Source organism: Bufo bufo, chromosome 5, assembly GCF_905171765.1.
Source record: "Bufo bufo chromosome 5, aBufBuf1.1, whole genome shotgun sequence".
NCBI lineage: Eukaryota > Metazoa > Chordata > Amphibia > Anura > Bufonidae > Bufo > Bufo bufo.
In genome coordinates this window covers 492,409,874-492,431,429 of record NC_053393.1, presented here as the reverse complement: position 1 = coordinate 492,431,429, position 21,556 = coordinate 492,409,874, and the positions used below count along the sequence as shown (strand labels likewise).

At 44.8% G+C, this 21,556-nt stretch overlaps 1 protein-coding gene across 1 annotated transcript; it reads left to right on the top strand.

Annotated features, from left to right (window-relative positions):
• The first annotated feature begins 823 nt into the window (after positions 1–823).
• ZNF438 (zinc finger protein 438) lies at positions 824–16,518 on the top strand. Its single transcript, XM_040434252.1, has 3 exons — positions 824–963; positions 11,344–13,030; positions 15,022–16,518. The coding sequence occupies exons 1-3, from the start codon at positions 915–917 to the stop codon at positions 15,605–15,607; spliced, it is 2,322 nt and encodes a 773-aa protein (XP_040290186.1). The 5' UTR covers positions 824–914; the 3' UTR covers positions 15,608–16,518.
• The last annotated feature ends 5,038 nt before the right edge of the window (positions 16,519–21,556 follow it).

Genomic DNA, 21,556 nt, shown 5'->3' with positions numbered 1-21,556 from the left:
TAATTCCAGGTAGCACAAGATTCTGGAACAATGGCAGGCAGTTCCGCCGACGGAACTGCCTGCCGGTTCTTCACAACGCAAGAAACGGGACGGATCCGTTTTGCAGCCCGTATACTTCTATTATGAGGGAATGAATAACGTAATGCCTCTAAAGGCGCTATGGTCCGTGGTAACGGAATCCATAATCTGAAATTCGCTCATCTCTACTGATGATAACAGTTCTGCCTGCGCAATCCCAGAGCCGCGGCTTCTTCAGTTATTGCGCCATCGCTTTATCACATGCCTTCTGATTGTAACCTGTGTCATGTACTGAGCAGATGGACAGTCCGCGCTGCATCACTCTCCGCAGAAAGCATGGAAATGTCTCATGGACTCAAGATGTCCACTGACCGCTAGTTACAGACTGAAATAGAAGAGTATTACCGAATATGTCGGATTCTGCTGCATGCACAACACACACACACACAGCTCCACTGCACGAAGGCTCTCTGTACACAGAACTGTTCGTTATACAGAGCTCTGCCGCGTGCACATTACACAGACAGCTCTGCTGAATGCACGTGACACCGAGAGCTCTGCCGCGAGCACGTGACACCGAGAGCTCTGCCGCGAGCACGTGACACCGAGAGCTCTGCCGCGAGCACGTGACACCGAGAGCTCTGCCGCGAGCACGTGACACCGAGAGCTCTGCTGAATGCACAGTTCACTCACACACAGGCTGCACCATACGCCTCGCCTATCACCTGTTCACGTGACTATGATAACCCCGCCTCTCCAGCCGCACAGCCGGCACTTGGCTCCTCCCCGGCGCGTGACCGGTCACATGGCGCTGACGTCCCCACAGGTCCTTTGCCCTGTAGGATGCAGCCGGGCTCGGCTCTCCTGCTGCCCCTGGAGTCCAGGAGGTGTCTGCCATGCATCATGTCCAGGAGATTAGTGCGGGGAAAGCAGCATCTCCTCCAGGTACTTACCGCTCTCCTGTATGTGCTCGCACCCTCAGTGACTGGAGCTGTGGGTTCCCCGGAATACCGCACCTGCGTCTTGAGGGGTCCACATTCTCCCTGGTCATGGGGGCTAGCCCCGGAAAGCTGGAGCTGACGTCCAAACCGCCCTCCTGTGCGGCCACAAGTGCTACAACTTCCTAGTATACTTTATTTTGGAATTCCTCAATGATTTCAAGACCTCCGCTTGCTGTCGAGGAATGGAAAACTGAAATGAAGGCTTAAAGGGGATGTCCAGTGCTGTTATATTGATGGCTTGTCCTAGGGATAAGCCATCAGCATCTGATAGGCGGGGGTCCAACACCCCACACAACCCCCGCCACCCCTCCATTGTGTAGTGGACGGTGTTGGTTGCCTCAGTACTGGTTTACCACTGCTCCAGTTTTTGCCAGTACGTCATGACGTGGCTTACGGATTGGCCAATGCAGTCATGTGACAAGTCACCGCTATGGATGACTCATCACAATGCACCAGTGGGGATGAAGGGTAAGGAGCGGTTTACATATGATTGGTATGCTTCCATTCACTGACAGCAAGTTGGAATACAAGTTACGCTAGGACGTTTCAGTCCTTTTCGTCATACAGTGACTGTGCTTCATACGTGAGACTGGGACCTGCTTCTAAAGAGAACGAGAGCGCCCCCCCCCCCCCCCCCCCCCGTTCATTTCTATGGGAGCTATTTCCGCCAGTTCCTTAGTAGTGAATGGAGTGGTTGCTGTGCTTCGGCGGCGGGTTCTCCATTCGCTTCTATGGGATTTGCAAGCGCGGTGCGCTCTTAGGGACTTTGGGTGCTCGGCTCTAGAGGTGGGTGCAGGTCCAACACCTATCTGACATTGGTGGCATATTCTAGCTATGTGCCCCCAATTTTCCAGGAGAGACCACCCCTGTAATGTAGACAGTGGGCCTCATTTATCAAAAATGTCAGAGCTCGGCTTTTATCTCTTGGCCTTATTCACACGTCAGTAAATCAAGTGTTCTCCACGGACAGCGCACATAGCCAAAAGGTTCACAGCAGCATGTCCGCTGGGACTATTAGGAACCAAGAGCGCACACACACAAGGATACCACGTTTCGGCTACGCAGTGGCCTTTATCAAGTATACGTTTACTTGGATTGGTGGTCCTATCACGGCTGGTGCATTCCGGATTGGTCGGGAGGTCCATTTGTGCTGCTCTGCAACTGTCTTCTAGCGCACATAGCCATTGATTCTAATGTGTTTACACATCAGTGGTTTTCTACTGACCGTGGGTCTGTGGAAAAACCACGTGGACGTGCCCTATTTTGGTCCGTGATGCCGACTGAACACGCTCATTGAAGTCTATGGGTCCGTAAGAGACCACTGATAGGAGATGCTCTGGAAATTAATTCTCAGCCGAACAGTGCCCGTGGAATACGGACGACACACGGAGGGCGAGAAACGGACACACAGGCCAAACGCGGATCCTTCATGGACATATTCACGGATGAACCACTGACCATCTTGTCACTGATGTCATCATGGGCACGGACCCGTGAAGACCTAAAAGTGTCTGTTCTATCTCAAGCATTGTCCAGGCTCTCCCTATCACAGCTCAGGAGGCAGCTGAAAGATGAAACTGAGCATGTGCGGCCATCTCAGTGAGCAGGACAAAGAAGTAAGAAACAAACAAACAGCAGGTGGCGCTGTTCAGATACATTTTACTGGTTTGAAAATTGTTGAACATTTTTCGTGAGACAACCCCTTTTAAGCTGCTCTGTAAAAATGAAAGCTGAGCTATGATTTGTTGCTGTGGCCAAAATAGTTTGTGTCCGTGGAAAAATGTGTAATATTTTTTTTTTTTTTTTTTTTACCCTTTGTGTATCATCTATATTGGGTGGACACTGTTTAGCTGTGAAACTGACAGAACACCAATGCCACCCGTGTTGTGTCCGGATTTTTCATGGACGTGTTAGGTCAGCATCACAGACCAAAATAGTGCACGTCTCTGCAAATTTTTTATTTTATTTTTTTCACTGGCCATGGTCAGCAAAAAAACTGCTAATGTGTGACAGAGACATTTAAAATTAGTGATGTCCGCAGAAAATGTGGAACAAGGAAATGTGAACAAGTCCTTAAAGGGGTATTCCCATCACATACAATGGGGGCATATGCCCACTTCTGGGACCCGCACCTACAACAAAAACAGAGCGGGGAGAGTTGTGGCTGGAGGACCCCGGGTTTCCCAGGGTCCGTCCACCACCAAGCACTGCTCCCATACAAGTGAATAGGAGCGGACCACGCATGTGCAGCCCCCGCTCCCATTCATTGCTATGGGGCCGACAGGAATTTTCGACGGCCCCATAGAAATGAACTGGGTGCATGCGCAGTGCACCTTTCCCTGCTGCGTTCTCCATGTAGGTACAAAAAAAATTAAATAAATAGAACATGTCCTATTCTTGTCCGTTTTGCGGACAAGAATAGGCATTTCTATTATGGGCGTCCGTTCTGTTCCACTAATTTCGAAACGCACACGGGTCGCAAAACACTGCACGGTCGTGTGCATGAGGCCTTATTCTGTGTTGTTGCTCCACACCTGGTTTTGGCTCGCAATCCCTGATGGAAATCACTGACCGAACGCTGACTGTGTGAATAAGACCTTACAGGGCATTGTCAGGTTCCTCCGCAGTGTCCATCATTCCGATGGGAAGAGTAGTGCTGCGCTGTTCTACTCCTCCAATATGAGCGGAAGTGACTTACTCTTAGACAGTTCCAATGTTTCAATTAAAGGGGTTTTCCAGGACTTAATATTTGACATATCCTTAAAGGGAATGTTTAATCAGAAATTGACCTATTGTTTAACCCCTTCAGCCATAATACGTCATAGTGGCTGAGGACTTGTACGGAGCGGGCCTCATGCCCTGAGCCTGCCCCATACGCAGCGGATACCGGCTGTATAATACAGCAGGCACCTGGCCGCAATGACAGGATTGGCAGTGGTGCAGAAACCGGTCATTTAACCCCTCAGATGCTGTGTTCAGTAGTGATCACGGCATCTGTGAGGTTAGGCAGAGGGATGCAGCTCCCTCTGCCTTCATATCGGAGCCCTGAAGAACGGTAAATAAAAAATGCAACTTATCTTGCAAAAAATAAGCCCTCCTATGGCTGTGTGAACGGGAACTTAAAAAAACTTATGGCTATTAGAACGTCGGGAGAAAAAAAACTGAAAAAGGGCCCGGGGCTTAAGGGGTTAAATTACACTGCCAGACCGTTCTGAGGGCGGCTTATCTCCCCCAAAATCAAAAGGATCCTTACCTCCTTCAACAGCATCTGTCGGGAGAGAGTCGGAAGCTCCCCCACACCTTAGCGTTTCGGCGGAACTTTTAACTTTTTATTTTTTTGGGAGGGTTGAACTGACAAAAGTATGACCCGCTTTTGGATGGGTCATAGCTGCCATATTAGGGTCCATTCACACGTCCGTTTTTTCTTTCCTGATCTGTTCCGTTTTTTGCGGAACAGATCAGGACCAGATCTGGACCCATTCATTTTCAATGGGTCCTGGAGAAAAACGGACAGCACAATGTGTGCTGTCCGTTTCCGTTGTTCCGTTCCGCATGTCCGTTTAAATATAAAACATGTCCTATTCTTTTCCTGAAAAATCGGATCCTGGTACAATACAAAGTCAATGGATCCGCAAAAAACGGATGACATACGGATGTCATTCCGTATGTCATCCGTTTTATACGGAATCCGTTCCTGGAAATGACATTTAAATTTTTTTTTTTTTTTTAAAGAAATCCAAACAACTTTATTTGCTTATTGAAATTTATACATGTTTCCGTTTTTTGCGGATCCGCAAAAAACGGATGACATACGGATGACATACGGAAACATTTTCAGGAACAACGGATCCGCAAAAAACGGACCGAAAATCGGATTATAGAAAAATACTGACGTGTGAATGTAGCCTTAGTGGGGGCCCGACTCCCGTTTTCTAAAGCTCTGGAACAGACGCCGGCACCACACCTGTCCATCCGCTGGGCGGTCGCCGTACCTGGATGATGCAGCGCTGCTCTCATATCACATTGGCACGGATCTGACTCCTGACACCCCCACTAATGGGCAGAGCTGCAGTAACCTGCCATGGCCACTAAGTGGAGCTGTGTAGTCCTGGTGCCAGAACTAGTGAAGCCAGCTGATTGTCAGGGGTGCTGGGAGTCGGAGCCTCACCAATCTAATATTGATGGCAGCCAATCGCAGTGCAGCTACCATTTTTCCATAGCCCATTAGGAAATATGCGGTCCGCAAAACACATATACCAGCTGAGAGCCTGCCGCCATTTTTTTTTTTCACCTCCAGAAATTTCCTATCCTTGTCTGCAAAAAGGACAAGAATGGGACATGTTATACTTTTTTGCAGATGACGTCGAACGGACTTACGGATGCAGACGGCAAACGGTGTGCTTATTGAGATGAATGGGTCCACATCTGATCCGCAAAAAATGCCGATCGAATGCAGACCAAAACTACGACCGTGTGGATGAGCCCGAAGTGTGTGGAACAGGCTGTGGTGTATAATACAAGCAATCAGGAGATCGTGTGTCCTTAAAGGGGTCGTCCCTCGAAAAACTGTCTACAGTTTTCAAACCAGCACCTGGAACTGAATACTTTGTAATCAAAAATGTAGCATCGCCAGTGAGTTATTCAATAAAATGTATCTGTATAGCGACACCTGCTGTGTTTTTTTTTATTTTATTTTTTTATTTCTTCATGCGGTTTGCTGAGAAGGTCGCACATGCTCAGTTTCATTCATCAACTGCCCCCCTGGGCTGTGACAGACAGAGAGAAGAAGCAGAAAGGACGCGCCCCTTGAGCTGACAGCCTGAAATAAATCTAGCAGACGAATTGGAGTAGGGCTGCAGCTAACGATTATTTGAATAATCGATTAGTTGTCGATAATTTAATCGGGAAAAACGCCAAAATGACAAAAAAAGGGTTTTTTAGGATTTTACTTGAAAAATTATGTACAAAGGTCATATTAAAACAATTTTAGGAGTTACATAATTATAAAAAATTACATTAATTATATAAAAATACAATAGGAAAAGGGGGACTAATTTTTATTGAGGGAGGGGCTTATTTACATTTTAATAAAACTAGTCTGTATACCCTAGTATGTACACTCTCACATTACACATGGGGGTATGTGCAGACGGGGAAGAGCATTGCATCATAGTGTCTGTACTACAAACACTAGGGTGCAATGCTTTGCACATACCCCCATGTGTATAGCAAGGCCTGGGACACTGTGGCAGCATGAGCCCTGAGCAGGGCACATTATACATCGGGTAATTGGCCTACCGACGGCAGGTGGGCTTAGCGTGGTACGGGGGAGGTCCTCCAGGGCAGGCTGAGGCTCCATAAACATACACACGACGTAGCATTATCACGATGTAGAGCTTCAGGTGGCGCACGGGGGGAATTGAGCAGCAGCAGCGCCTGATTGGTGAGTGGAGGGTCAGAAGAGGGTGGGACGGGGACTTAACTGCGGCGGTGCGGGAGCATGCAGCATTTACGGGACCCGCAGGCATAGCGCCTGACCGCCCGCATAGCAATGAATCGGCCGATTATTCGATAACAGGATTTGTCAATAATTAATCCCGTTATAGAATATTATCGATTAATGTCGATAAATCGTTGCAGCAATGAATGTGGAGATCTCTGGATCCATGTGAGGTACAGGGCTGGATATAGCTTTGTTAGAAACAGATTGCAGTGTACAGTATGATGTCTGATTTTCATTTTTTTACATTAATCACGGGATAACCCCTTTTTAAAGTACAATAAAAAAGTGAAAAAAATGTTTAAAAAGAGTGAAAAAAACCACACCAAAAATCGCCTAATTTTACATATGAAAATAAAAATCATGGCGTTTCCATAAAATGTCCAAACTATTGAAATATAAAAAATACATTCCAGCGCAGTGAATGCCGTAAAAAAAAGTTTGTGAAAAGTGATCAAAAAGTCACATATAATAAAAACTACAGTTGCCCCACAAAAATAATTCACCCACACAGCTCTGTAGACAGAAACATAAAAAAGTATGCTTGTGAGAATATAGCAATGCAAAGAAAAAAAAAGTTTTTTTTTTTTTAACATAGTAATAATATAATAGAAACTATACACCACTAAATTTCCCATCGGCGTATTCGTACTGACCTGCAGAATAAGGCTACATGCACACGATCGTTCAGTTTTTTTCGGTCCGCAAATTGCGGATCCGCGAAACACGGAAGCCGCCCGTGTGCCTTCCTCAATTTGCCGAACGGGAGGCCCATTGTAGAAATGCCTATTCTTGTCCGCAAAACGGACAAGAATAGGACATGTTATATTTTTTTTGCGGGGCCACGGAATGGAGCAATGGATGCGGACAGCACACGGAGTGTTGTCATTTATTAAGACTGCTGTTTTAGATGCCGGTCTTAATAACCCTGCGCTGGCGGTGGATCTGCCGAACTTATATAGAGCCGCCGGGTTTTATAGTTCTAAATGTAAGACTGCTTCCTGAAACAGGCGTAGAAAATGGCAAATAAGATGGACCTACCGGCCCGTCCTCTTCCCCAAATGGGGTGGAATTGGGAGGAAAAAAGGCAACACTACCTTTTTATGGCTTTCCCTTTGTGGTACAGCTGACCTGTTACCTTCATTCCCCAGGTCAGTACCTTTTACAGCGATACCACGTTTGTACAGTTTTTTTTCCCTGTGTTTTGTTACCTAGAAAATAGGAGTGGGCGATATATAAGATATAAACAATAGAAATTTGGGCAACGATATAGATTTTGTCTATATCGCCATATCGCAATAGATGACCACAGCGGTAGTGAATTGAAGAAGCTTCTCACTCACCGCTCCGTGGCCTCCCGACCAGGGCCTTGTGTGCACAAATCAGTCAGTGCGCTGGCTGACGCTGTGTGTGACGTCAGGTCCCTCCCAGTGCATGCTGGGAAGAAGACGCGGTCCGTCTCCTGCGGACTCCATCAGCCAGCTGCGCACCCTGCGCAGGAGAGGTAAGTATATTAGCAGGGGCCCGTATCTACCTGGGGGGGCGGCGGTTGGGTAGGAGGATAGCTATGGCATGGGGCTGATGGCGCTGGCTGGGAGACATGGATGATGGCAATGGCATGGGGCTGATGGCGCTGGCTGGGGGACATGGATGATGATGGCATGGGGCTGATGGCGCTGGCTGGGGGACATGGATGATGGCAATGGCATGGGGCTGATGGCGCTGGCTGGGGGACATGGATGATGATGGCATGGGGCTGATGGCGCTGCCTGGGGGACATGGATGATGATGGCATGGGGCTGATGGCGCTGGCTGGGGGACATGGATGATGATGGCATGGGGCTGATGGCGCTGGCTGGGGGACATGGATGATGGCAATGGCATGGGGCTGATGGCGCTGCCTGGGGGACATGGATGATGATGGCATGGGGCTGATGGTGCTGGCTGGGGGACATGGATGATGATGGCATGGGGCTGATGGCGCTGGCTGGGGGACATGGATGACGGTAAATTTCTTGCAAAGTTTTGTAGTTTGTATACATACAGAAGAAAATAATATATTGCGATATATATCGTTATCGCACATGGTTCAAATTGTATCGCGATATAGATTTTAGGCCATATCGCCCAGCCCTACTAGAAAATAAAAACTTTGGAAAAAACTATTTTTTTTTTCTTTGCATCGCCATACTCTAACCCCCCTAACTTTTTATTTTTATGTCTATGAAGCGGTTTGAGGGCTCATTTTTTGCGTGGTGATGTGTACTTTTCAATAATATTATTTTGGGGTGTGTATGACTTTTTTTTTTGTTCATTATTTTGCCATTTTGATTTTTGGTTTCCAAAATGTTTCATTTTTTGGTTCAATGTATTTGATAAATACTTTTATATTTTAAAAGGGCCTTTTTTAGACATGGCAATGTCTATGATGATTGTTTTTTATATTGTTTATATCTATGTTAATTTTGGGGAAAGTGCGGTGATTAGAATATTTTTTTTTTTTTAAGTCGCTCCAGTATACTCCAATGCAGTGCTGCCACCTACAGGCCAGCATTGAAATATACCAGTAATAGGCCTGGAAGCCTTGTACAGGCTCAGGCCTATTACTACTAACAAATGCCTTCCCCGATCTCAGCCAGGGAAAGGTGTTCCAGGCCAGGAAGAGCGCGGCCTACGGTTTTTGTTCTCTCAGATGCCGTGGTCACATTTGACCACGACATCTTAGGGGTTAAATGTCTGCAATCAGCGTTATCGCCTGCGACCATCTTCAAACCTTGTACTTCTACTGTACATGTACGCTTCTGGGAGTGAAGGGTTTAAAGAGGCTGTACCATTAACATATCTCCTGTGGATAGGGTCCGATTGGTGGGGTCCGACCCCTGGGGTCCTGTCGATCACTGAAACTGCCCGTGCTCTCTATTAGAATGCAGCAGCAGACTTGCTACATTTAAGTCTATGGGACTGTCAGAGATGGCAGAGTACAAGTAGTCGGCTATCCTCAGCAGCACCATAGAGGTGAATGGAGCAGTAACAAACATGCGTGACCATCACTCCATTTAAACGGAGGAGAACGGCCCCTGTCCTAGTGATCACCGGGGCCCCGGCAATCGGACCAACACCGATCAGGCCCTTATTTCCCATTCTGTGGACAGGGGATAACTTGTCTTTATGGGATGACCCCTTTAAGACCTTTGTAGGTAAATCCTGCCAGTTTCATTGGGATCCCCTAACAGTGCGATGTCAGTGGGACTTCTTTGCTCAGTTTGGTAATCTTCTAATGAGTAAATCAGTAACCAGTGTTCTCTTAGCCTGCTGCGGGGTTAATCTTACGCTAACGAAATGTTTATAACGATCTTCTATAGAATCCCCATATTGCAGTATGAATGAATTTTTCTCCTTTGATCATACAATTAAAATCTACAATTTTACTTAATATTAATGTCTTAATTTTGCTTGCAGCACCAATGCTTTTTAAGTGCAAATCTTCAAAGGCTCCTGTGCTTGCCTTGCGTGTGATACCCTGATGAGCTGTTGGCAGGGAATATTCATTATTCCTATAATATTACTGCCCTTGAACACGTTACTTACAGGACCCTTTTTTTGGAGTAGAACCACAGAATCAACAAAAGTCACCATTGACTTGTTGGAAAGTCTCCCTGTGACATTATCGGCCTTTCTGACCTTCAGAACTTCAAAAATGTTTACCTGCTGCCAGCATGGACCAGCTCTTGTTTTGATCATCATCATCATCATCATCATCATCGGATAATATTTGGCCACCTTTAGATTGTCATATTATTTTGTCATTTACTCTGAATTTCCTTAGTCCCTAGAAAATGTTTCCTATAATATGTTCGGTGATATCCAGTCCATTTGCACAACGCCCGCCGGTTATTTGCCTGTAGATATAGAGCAATACAAACATAATGAAACTTAGCTCTGTGAGTATTCATGGGTGCAAGATATCTTGTCTGATTGCTTGTTTCATTAACTTCAAAGTATCATGGTGTGATATTTCTGTTCGGTCTTACCTTGGATAGATTTAGATAGCACTCCAGGCAACCAGTTGATACCCAAGAAGTCTTGTGGGCTATTCTAATTAGTAGAACCCAAGGATAAGACTTCTCCAGTGTAGCGAAGTTGCACTGCTAACTCTTCTGCCCACCGAGCTACGGGCGCTCTCCACCTCTGACTGGCAGAGGGTTAGAATTAATGTTGCACTTTAAAGAGAACCTGTTCCCCACACAACTGAAACTGGCTGAATACCTTTACAGCCTCCTCTTCATTGGTTCCAGCAAATTTAATTCTGGCACCCAGGGGTCATTTATTAGGACCGGCATTTTAGACGCCAGTCTTAATTACACCTTATGCTGGCGGTCGTCGCCTCCACATAACTTCAGCACATCCACCACCGGTCTAAATGTAAGACCACTACCTTGCTGGCTTAAATTTAGACTATTTTCTACGCCTAAAACGGGAGTAGAAAATGATAAATGCCCTTCTCTGCCCACGCCACCCCCCCTTTTTTTTTTAGACCTGGCGTGAGCGGTGGAAAAGTCATAGATTCTACGACAGATATTCACCAGAAAACTGGCGTATATGTGATAGTAAATGACTCCATGACAGGTCCTATTTAAAGTAAATGAGCAAAGCACTGGAAACGATGGCTTGCACCCATGAATAGTCAAAGAGCTAAGGTCAGTTATTTATATCACTTTAATTTGGAAGTACTGTAACTGTGACTGATCGACTTTATATGAGCTATATCCACATTCAGCCGATTGTGTATTTTCCTAAAAAGTGTAAATGTTTTATGTTTTACAGATGAGTCAAAAATCTCTATTGGATCTTCTGGGATTATGCACTGCAAGAAGACTGTTCCCAGCACAACTCACTTCAGAACGATTGCACCAAAAGTGGCACCAAAAGTTCTTTCTTCCTATTCGTCATGCAGTTATCCTTCTTCCTTATCTGATGTTATGCCTGGAGCTAAACCTTTGATTATTAACACTCAGAACTATACTCTGATGAAAGTCGCTGGTCATGATGGTACTTTCTCCCTTGTAGCTTTACCACAAGTCACTTCACCAGTGGGTGGATCTGTGATACAAACTACAGGTATACCTTTACAAGAAAATCTCAAATTACCCATTCCAAGGTACCAACCCGCTTGCAGCAAAAAGCTCCTCAACAAGAGATCAAAGGGCCCATGTAAGCCAAAAACAGAAAACTCTAGTGAGCAGGTAAATCAAGATGGACCTTCTGAAGGTACTGCAACATTGCACCGTAAACCTGAAAAAGCAAAACCTTTGGTGGTAGAAGAGTCTGGTTTTCAAAGCCAGCTTTTCCCAGGCAGCGGAGCAGAGGTTTGTGACGTAAATAATTGTACCATTACATGTATGGAAAAAAGTCTGAAGTTCCCAACCTTCTGCACGGGTAGCCCAGTAAAGTTCAGTGCTCATACTGAGAAGACAATTGGTTCATCAGACTGTGGGTCACTAGTTAGATACGAAAGCACCAAAGTGGTTGACCCTACAAATTCATTAACGGTCTTCTCTCCAGTTGTTTTTGGCAGTCCACTTCCTCTTCTCCAATCTGTTCCTAAGGGAAAATTGCCCATTTTACCATATTCAAAAATCAAGAAATCCATTGCTTTGGAAAATAATGTAACAAAGCCAAACGTAGGTCAAACTGGCCTACAGACAGACACTTGCCAAGTCCACGTGACTTCTCCTTCTGTCAGTGTTTTAAATGTCTCCACTGTGAATAGTCCGTGCCAGCCGCTTTTAACATCTGACTCCGGGGTCTTGAGCAAGCAAAGTTCTGGTTTAGGAAGGAAACGGGGGAAGAAACGAAAAAGTTTTGGTGAGATGTTGGGCTACCAAACAAAAATGAGACTGGTTGGAGACAAGCTCATTATGTGCAAAGAGAAGTGCAAAGCTCAGGTTGGTATCATTGGTAAAAGTGAAACGTCACTGAAGAAATATCGAAACATAATGCCAAAGCCAATGGTGGAGATTCAGAGCTTGGCATCGCTGGATGCCTCCAATCCTCTTTTTCAAGCAAACATGGCTGAATGTCATCTAAGAAATAGGTTGGTTGGTAGCAGACTTCACAGGTGGAGGCAAGGAGAGCAGATGCAAAAGAGTGCAGCAAGAGTGTTGCATAGGTGTCATGTATGTGATTACGGCTTTCAGTTTAAGCACCACTTACAGGATCATCTGAACAGTCACAGCAACAAGAGACCCTACCACTGTCGCCTCTGTCGTAAGGCCTACGTGCACTCGGGCAGTCTCAGCACACACATGAAGCTCCACCACAGCGAGAGCCGTCTCAAGAAGTTAATGTGCTGTGAGTTCTGCGCCAAGGTTTTTGGACACATTAGAGTTTATTTTGGTCACCTTAAAGAAGTACACCGAGTTATTATAAGCACGGAATCTTACTGTAAACAGCCCGAGAGAAAAACCCTGATTCTCAAAGCGAAACCTGAAGATCATTTATTACTAAATAGGTGAGTGATCTTGTAAACCGATTTTTAGATTCTGGAAAAAATGCATCATGATTTTGCTTCTGTGAACAAGGCCAAATTTAATTTTGGAGTGCCGCCTATGTTGACTTGTGTCGTTAAGCAGATGCAGTCAAAGCATAAGTGCACAGCGCTCTGCTAAGCGTTAGAGGCTGTTTCGTTTTATTAACCTGCGGGGGTCTTAGGCCCCTTCCACAGGAGTGAGTTTTCCGCGCGGGTGCAATGCGTGATGTGAACGCACAGCACTGAATCCTGACCCATTCATTTCAATGTGTATGTGTTTTTCACGCATCAGTTCTGCGTTGCGTGAAAAATGCACCATGTTCTATATTCAGCGTTTTTCAAGTAGCCCTGGCCCCATAGAAGTGAATGGGGCTTCAGTGAAAAACGCATTGCATCCGCAAGCAGGTCCAGATGCGATGTGTTTTTCACTGATGGTTGCTAAGAGATGTTGTTTGTAAACCTAAACGCATCATTACTCTAGACGCACCCTGAACGCATCCGGACGTAATCTGTCACGCTCGTGTGAAAGGGGCCTTAATGCAGTCACAATCTCTGGAGTGTCACTATACGGGCGCCTTCACACTCAGCAGATTTTTTTTAAAGAAAATTTCTCCACCAGAAAATGAGTTCCATTCATCTTAATGGGATTGTTTTGGTGGCAAGAACAAGGATTTCTGCAACCCCTAATTTAGATGAATGAAACAGTGACAGTATTTAAATAAGAAAATGTGTTTAAAGGGGGTGTACGAGATAAAAAGAAATTTATAGTAAGTCGTAGGGTTGCACCGGGTATCGAATTAACGATACCCATTCAATACTTTTGTACCCTGTTCAATTCGATACCGAGATTTGCTATCTCACTGAGAGAACATGGCACGTGCCGCTCTGAGCCGGCACAGTGGAGAAGGAGGGAGTCCCTCCCTTCCTCCCCACTGTGTGTGGCTGCCGCTGGCCACCAATGAGAACAGAGAGGAGTAGGAGGGGAGGGACTGTGGCCACTGTGGGCTGGACGTTCCATAAAATGCTTAATGCACAAGGCTTTTTTTTTCTTTTTTTTTTTTTTCCCCGTGGTATCGAATGGTATCGAGTATTGCAATACTTTTTTATGGTATCGAAATTGAATAAAAATGTTGTTATTGTGACAACCTTAGTAAGTCACGGGAATGTATTAAAAATATGCTATTTATGAACATGTCTGTTCAAGCAACACCGCTCCAGTGATTGGCTGTGGTGGTGATGTATATCAACATCCTGGCTCTTAAAGGTCCAGTTCATACAGAGCTAAACTGTCCCTGGCCTGTGCCTGAGCTATAGGTTGCTAGGTTGTCTAGTCCTGCAAAGGTGTACTGTTGAATTGTTCTGACCTCCTGTGCCTGACCTCTGCCTGTTTTATTGGATTGACCTTGTGCAGCCTGTCATGACCCTTGCCTGATCACCATATGGACCCTGCCCAGACTTGCCTGATTACCATACTGCACAAACTCTGCCTGACCTGACCTCTACTTTTCTACTGACTCACTCTTCCCTGCCCCTTTGGTACCTTGCATCCCTGTCTCTTGGCCCACCTGGGTCAAGCAGCCTGGGAAGGGATACTGCTCTTAGAGGTAGAAGCCTGGTGGTTTCGGCAGCGAAGTCCAGATATTTGTACTGGGGTGGCAACCTGGGGTTCTCCATGATAATCCCCTCAGGAGTAGCTCCGAGCCAAATCTGTTCTGTGGCACAGTGGAGCCACGCCTATCCTGTTAAACAAAAAACAAAAAACAAAAAAAAAACACTGCATGATGGAATAGTCTTCTACACTATTCCATACCTTTTGTTTTGCAGTATAAGTCAGTTATGTCAGGACACCCTTTTGGCCTCCACCTGGCATTGGATGTATATGGACACATTTAACGTGATGTGAATGGGCCTAATAGTAATAGAATTTATCTGAGATTACTAATAAAGATGGTTGTATATGCTTTTCTCTCCAGGAATAAGAACATCGCTAATGAGGAAGACTCCATTCCAGGACCAACAGATGAGATCAAATTACAGATCAAATGTGGACGTTGTCATTTCATAGCTCCCACTTTTTCAGATATGAAGCTCCATTTGTTAAGTGTCCATGGAGATGAATCTCAAGAAGTATTGCCGGAAGGAGTCCTGGAAAGCAGACAGGGTGTCCAAGAGGAAGTAGTTAAACAAGCAACCCACCACTGGAAGCTACTGAGCGAAAGACGAAATGGGCCTAGGGGCAACAGCTGTGACGAGGTGCTGGCTGCTGCAAGTAGGATGAAGGAACCTCTCAGAACGTCTGACTCAACTGCTGCTGAACTTTCTGCAAGTGAGTCTACTCCATCAGTGGAAGGAAAGGACAACTCAAGCCAAAGTATGAAGCTTTCATCGGAGATCAAATTCTATTGCAGGAACCATTTCAACTGCTTGCTGTGCACACAGATGTTGGAAACCCAGAGGGAACTCTTTGAACATTGGGAGACGAAGCACAACTGTGAGAATCCCTTGGTGCTTTGGATGGTCTTCAACGCATTGCCTAAGAGTGATCAAGAAATCACCTGAAAAGCCTTTCTCTTTGTGTGCAAGTTTGTGTTAAAATTTTAATCCCAGCTTTTTCTGCACTGATCTGTACTTGACTCCAGCTTTATGTTTTTTATATCTGTGATTTTATATTGTTGTGGACTTTTTTATGGGATGGTGATCTATGTACAGTTATTTATTGCATCTAAGATTGTTTCATGATGTGTTATGCCACTTTGTGCAATGCCCAAAGCCTTTTCTGTGTTGCCTAGGCTGTCGTTTTGGTGGACAGACGGTGAAGCTCCTCATGTTACACTGTAGTAACGTGGCACTTGGACAGAGCTTTTTCCCAAGAATCTCAAGCATTAATATTTTTCACTAATTTATAAGAATATTACAGGGCCTTATAGCAAAACTATTTTCACAGTACATCTTTACCGTATCTGCCGGGATTCCATTTTTTTTTTTTTTTTTTTTTTTTTTTTTTTAAGGTGTACCTAAATTTACAAATTAACTTTATTGAAACCTACTCTAATGTGACAAAATTATTTTTTGTAATATGCTTGAATTATAATTTTTTTACTTTTCTTAGTGAAATAGGTGCCAGAAGTCAAGGTGCCTATTGCGCTTTAGAATCCTTGCTGTGTATGGGAGTACGTATTTACTGAAGCTCTGTACAGGCAGATGTTCCAGAGCACAACGCTCCTCTGCCAGTGCCTGCTGTAGTGAAGCCTGGCATAGCCCATTTATGTCAGCCTTTAGGAGATCAGCGCTGGTGCAGGCAGGAGTAACAATGTGCTATGTGAGCTCCTGCCTGTATAGTGCTCAATGCGGCCTTAGTGAACCTGTACTCCCGTACACAGCGAGGATACTAAAGTGATATAGGCACCTGAACTTCTGCGCCTATTTTTACTAAGAAAAATTAAAACATATAGTACAAAAATTAATTTAAAGAGGGTATGCAAATGAGCTCTTAAAGAGGACCTTTCACTAGTTTAAAAACTAACTATATCAGTGGGCAGAGCGGCGCCCAGGGGTCCCCCTGCACTTACTAGTATGTCTGGGCGCCGCTCCGTTCGCCCGGTATAGGCTCCGGTGTTTGCAGCTCCCTCTGTTGTACTGGGCGGAGTTTTTGTATTGGGGTTGTCCCTTGCTGCAGCGCTGGCCAATCGTAGCGCACAGCTCATAGCCTCCGAGTCCATGCCTCGTTTAATGTATGACAATATCCTGGTGGCCTTAGAAGCAGCCGATTGACATTGTGTGCTGTAATTTAATCTACCATCCACAAGGACACCCAAATCCTTCCCTATAAGTGACTCCTCCAGTGTTACATCCCCTAGGACATATGACGCACAGAGGTTATTACTACCAAGATGCAGAACTTTACATTTATCCACATTGAACCTCATTTGCCAAGTTGATGCCCAATCACTCAGAGTGTTGGGGAATACAGTATCTCCTTATGGAGAGTGTCTTAAATGGCATGAGGAGTCTTATAGGCAGGCAACAAAAATTAATTTTGTCACCTTTACAGTAGGTTTCAATAAAGTTAATTTGTATGTTTAGGTACAGCAGACTACAGAGCCATCCAGTAATAACACACATGCCACACAAAGCAGTTTTTTTTTGTTGTTGTTTTTTTATATGGTCTGGTGACTTCTGATTTCATGTGCTTTCAAGATTTTCACAGGGAAATTCTCCTGACAGAAACCTCAAACAAGACCCTGTTGACAGTGTGACAAAAGCCTTAAAGGGGTTGTCTGTATTCATGATATTGATTGCCTCTCCTCAGGATAGATCATCGGTATAAGATTGATGAGGGAGGGAGATGTCCGACTCCCAGCACCCCGACCGATCAACTGTTTGAAGGGACTGCAGCGCTACATCCTCGTCAGTGTTTACCTGCACAATGTCTACTTTTTAGTGGCGGTGCAGTGTAATTACAGCTGTTTGTCCTATTCACTTGAATGTACAGCCCCTTTGAACAGATGATTGGCGAGGGATTCGGGAGTCTGAACCCTGCCGATCTGATATGATGATCTATCCAGAGGAAGGATAGGTCACCAGTATCATGAACCCTTTTAAATGATAGACTTCTGGCTGCTTGCAACCACCACCAGGGGGAGCTAATTGTATATGAAAACACTGGTGCAGATTTACTGATCCTGTAGGCAGTGTAAATCTAGACCAGCACCATATGTGGATAATAAATCTGATGCACTTTTATCTAGCTTTACACCAACTATTGGTTGGCTTATTTGGTTTCCCCCTTGGCAAGCTTGGCACAGGGGATTCTTGTTATACTGAATACGGCAATTTGCTGAAAATTTGTACGACAACCTCTAGCTGCTCCCCTATTAGTTAATAGGAGCCACGTTGTGAATTTTGCGTTTTATCTTGAGACATGTCGAGGTTTAGTCCCTGATATCTTATTTTTAAAATGTGTGGGATTATTTTGTTAATGTGACAAACACCCAGCGAGTGCAGATACTGGTGGTATTGTAATTTTCACACTGGTAAAGTGAGCACATTTTTAAATTTTAATATTGTGGAATGTCCCTCGCTGTTATTAAAGTCACAGTTTTTTACTTTAAGATGTTTTTCTGTTGACATGGCTGGAAAAGAGAGAAATATTTAGCAGTGCCTTTATTTGTTTAGGCAGAAATGTTTGAAGGGGTTGTCCAGAAGTTTGATATTGATGGCCTATCCTCAGGGTAGGTCATCCGTATTTGATGAGTGGGGTCCGACACGCAGCACCCCTGACGATCATGTCTTCGAGGAGACGTGAGCTCTGCGGCCTCTTACTTAGCCCAGTGACGTCACATCCAATGGTCACATAGCTTAGGTCAGTGATGGCTAACCTCCGGCACTCAAGCTGTGGTAAAACTATGACTCCCAAGATGTACACTCGCTTGGCAGTTCTTAGAAATGAATGTGGCACGCTGAGAGTCTTTGTTTCACCACAGTCGGAGGTTAGCCATCACGGGCTTAGGTGCAGCTCAGTCCCATTAAAGTGAATGGGCCTGAGCTCCAGTAGCCAGCACAGCCACTATGCGCTGTACGGCACTGTGCTTGGTAAGCTGGCAGAAGGCTGTGGCCTCTTTAGATAGCTGATCAGCAGGGGTGCCAGGAATCGGACCCACACCGATCAGACAACCCCTTTTACACATGATTTGCTAGGAATAATTGTTGAAATATAGTCCAGTCCTGTTTTTTTTTTTTTTTTTTTTTTTTTTTTTTTTTTTTTTATAGTTTCCTGGATTAATAATGTAATCTTACTGTTCGGATTAGGTCACCTTTTTTCATGCAGAACATTAACGCATGAACAGTGAACGTTCACCTTTAATGTTGTTGTTAGGTCAGGTATAATGTATACTCTCCTGTCTTCTCTGACGCCGGGCATGGTAAGATGCTGCTGCACAGTTACTAATGCAGCTGTCTTATATCCAGTGAGTATTCCTATTCAGGGTACATGTTGGGCATTGTATGGTTGCCAAGGCCAGTGTACGATTGGAGGGATTGTAGGCCTACACTAAGATACAATTCTGCCTGCCTTCAGCCACCACTAGAGGGAGCGTAGTGCAAAATGTTTTATTATGTGCAGAAAGCTCCCTCTAGTGGTGGCTGAAGGCAGGCAAAATTTTTTTTCACTTAATGGCTGTTCGGGGGTTTTGGAGCTCTGACCCCCTATAAAAACATATTTAAAAATGTTCAGAACCTATTTGCTTTAACCTATAATGCTTTTTAATTTTACTCATTATGTAGTATGTGTCATGGGTTGTAAGTGCCTTAAACATTTACGAAAGAATTGGTAAAAAAAATGCTTCATTCACCACCATAATCTCACCAAAGATGACCTGTTGTAGTAACACTTTTATGTTATGTTCATCCACTTTTTAAATTTTTTTTTCTTTTAGGGTAACTTAAAGGGGTTCTACAGAAATCTGATATTGATGACCTATAATCAGGGTAGGTTACTAATACCATATCAGGGGGTATCCGACTCCCGGGATCCCTGCCGTTCAGATGTTCGAAGAAGCTGTGGTGCTCCATGACTGCTTAGGCCTCTCCTAGACCAATGACATCACTTGAATCGGTCACATGGCTTAGGTGCAGCTCAATCCCTTTCAAGTGAATGGGGCTGAGCTGCAATACCAAGCACTGCCCTATCTAATATGTATGGCGCTGTGCTTGGTAACCTGTGCAGAGACTGCAGCGCTCAACGAAGCTCTGGTGAGTGCAGCGGCCTCTTTAAACAGCTGATCAGCCAGGGTGCAGGGAGTCGGACCCCGTCAATCTGATATTTATGACCTCTACTGAGGATGGGCCATCAATATCAAATTCCTAAATGACCCCTTTAATATAAATGTGCACAAGGTCATATTGGTTAAAATGTGAGCTATGTTTTTTTTTTTTTTTTTTTAAATATGAACATATGGGTTTGTGACTGCTAACATTTTTATCCCAGTTTGCATGGATAATTTTTCATCTATAAACAATCTAACCATTCCTTTTCTGATGGCAAGTGAATGTATAATTCCAATTTTCCTCCAGCAGGAAGTTTTACACTTTATCCCAGCAGAGTTTTATGTTTGCATTTTATGTTAAGATTACGTTGTAATCCGTCTGTCTCTGGCTTTTGTTAATTTAGATTTTTGTCCGAATTCCGGTCACATAAAAATGTGACCGAATATCCTTACAATTTCGTATTCACAGGCCTAAAATCATAGAAGCATTGATTCTTTTAAAGAATCTAGGCACAAACTGTAATTTGAATTTACTCTACATGCAACATAAAAGCCTACTTTCAGCAGATGCAATATGTGTATTTTTTTCTCAAGAACTGGATGTGTGAAACCAGTGTCCCATAGGTGTTATGGGAAAATGATCTGTTTTATAGATTTTGGAGGATAGGAGGATTACTCTGTGCTATTCTATACTTAAGCCTCTTGTGGAAAAATAAATAATAATAATAATATAAATATATATAATTGTGACACAGTGAGAGGTTTGGTCTGGGAAAACAGGTATATTCCTTCCAGCATGTGCTGCTGGGCTGATTTGCATCCAGATGAGGTCAAATACCGGATTTTAAGTGCCGGTCCGAGTTTTGGCAGCACCTGGCTGTCCTTAAATAGGCAGCTGGGCTCAGAAGCCAAGTATCTGTGTTGGGATCTGGGAGTCTTGTGTCTGGTTGAAGGCTTGCTACCTGTTTGGCGTGAAAAAAGATTGGTGCTGCTATGGTCAAGGACTCTTTGGGGTAGAATTGCCGCATGGTGTGAATTACCACCAACACCGCAAGGTGACTTTTTGCTTGTTTATGACTGCTTGTTTTGTCACTTGTCTAAAGTGTGAATAATACACTGAACTGTTTGATTCAAAGAACTTATTGCCTCTATACTGCATCCGCTAATCTTGTCTACCAGAGCGAAACCCCACAATTGGCATGAGCAGTGAGGCTGGCGTGAATGCCGATTATTTTTGGTTTCTGCATTTTTCAGGCACGGTTGTATGTCGTACATTAAACTAGCTGTATTACAACCAGTGCCCCACGACAAAATGGAGGCTGTTGTGAAGGCTTTCATGGAGGCTAATCTGCAGCAACGCGAGGATAATAAACAGCAGCAGGAGACTAACCAGTTGCTGCTACAACACGTGATGGCTTTGCAGACAGCAGGAGCAACCCCGAGCGTCCACGATGCCTGGAAAGCAGTCCGGGGCGCTATTCCTAAGATGACCCCCGCAGTCGACATCGAAACCTACCTGGCCATGTACGAGAAAGTGGCCATTAGGGAAAAGCTACCCCGTGACCAGCGGGTTGAGGTTGTCGCTCCATTCCTGGCATTCGATTGCCAGCAGGTATATTTCGACTTGCCGGATGATCAAGCGGCCGACTACCAGAAAGTCAAGGGTGAGATTCTGGCAAGACTGGGGGTGAATGTGTTGGTCCAGGCCCAGCGAGTGCATCAGTGGGGGTTCAACCCGGCTGAG

Excerpts from the sequence above, each read along its gene's own strand:
- ZNF438 (XM_040434252.1), top strand. The coding sequence starts at position 915 with ATGCATCATGTCCAGGAGATTAGTGCGGGGAAAGCAGCATCTCCTCCA. Across the intron at positions 964-11,343 it reads GAAAGCAGCATCTCCTCCAG|ATGAGTCAAAAATCTCTATT; the intron begins GTACTTACCGCT and ends TATGTTTTACAG. Across the intron at positions 13,031-15,021 it reads GATCATTTATTACTAAATAG|GAATAAGAACATCGCTAATG; the intron begins GTGAGTGATCTT and ends TTTTCTCTCCAG.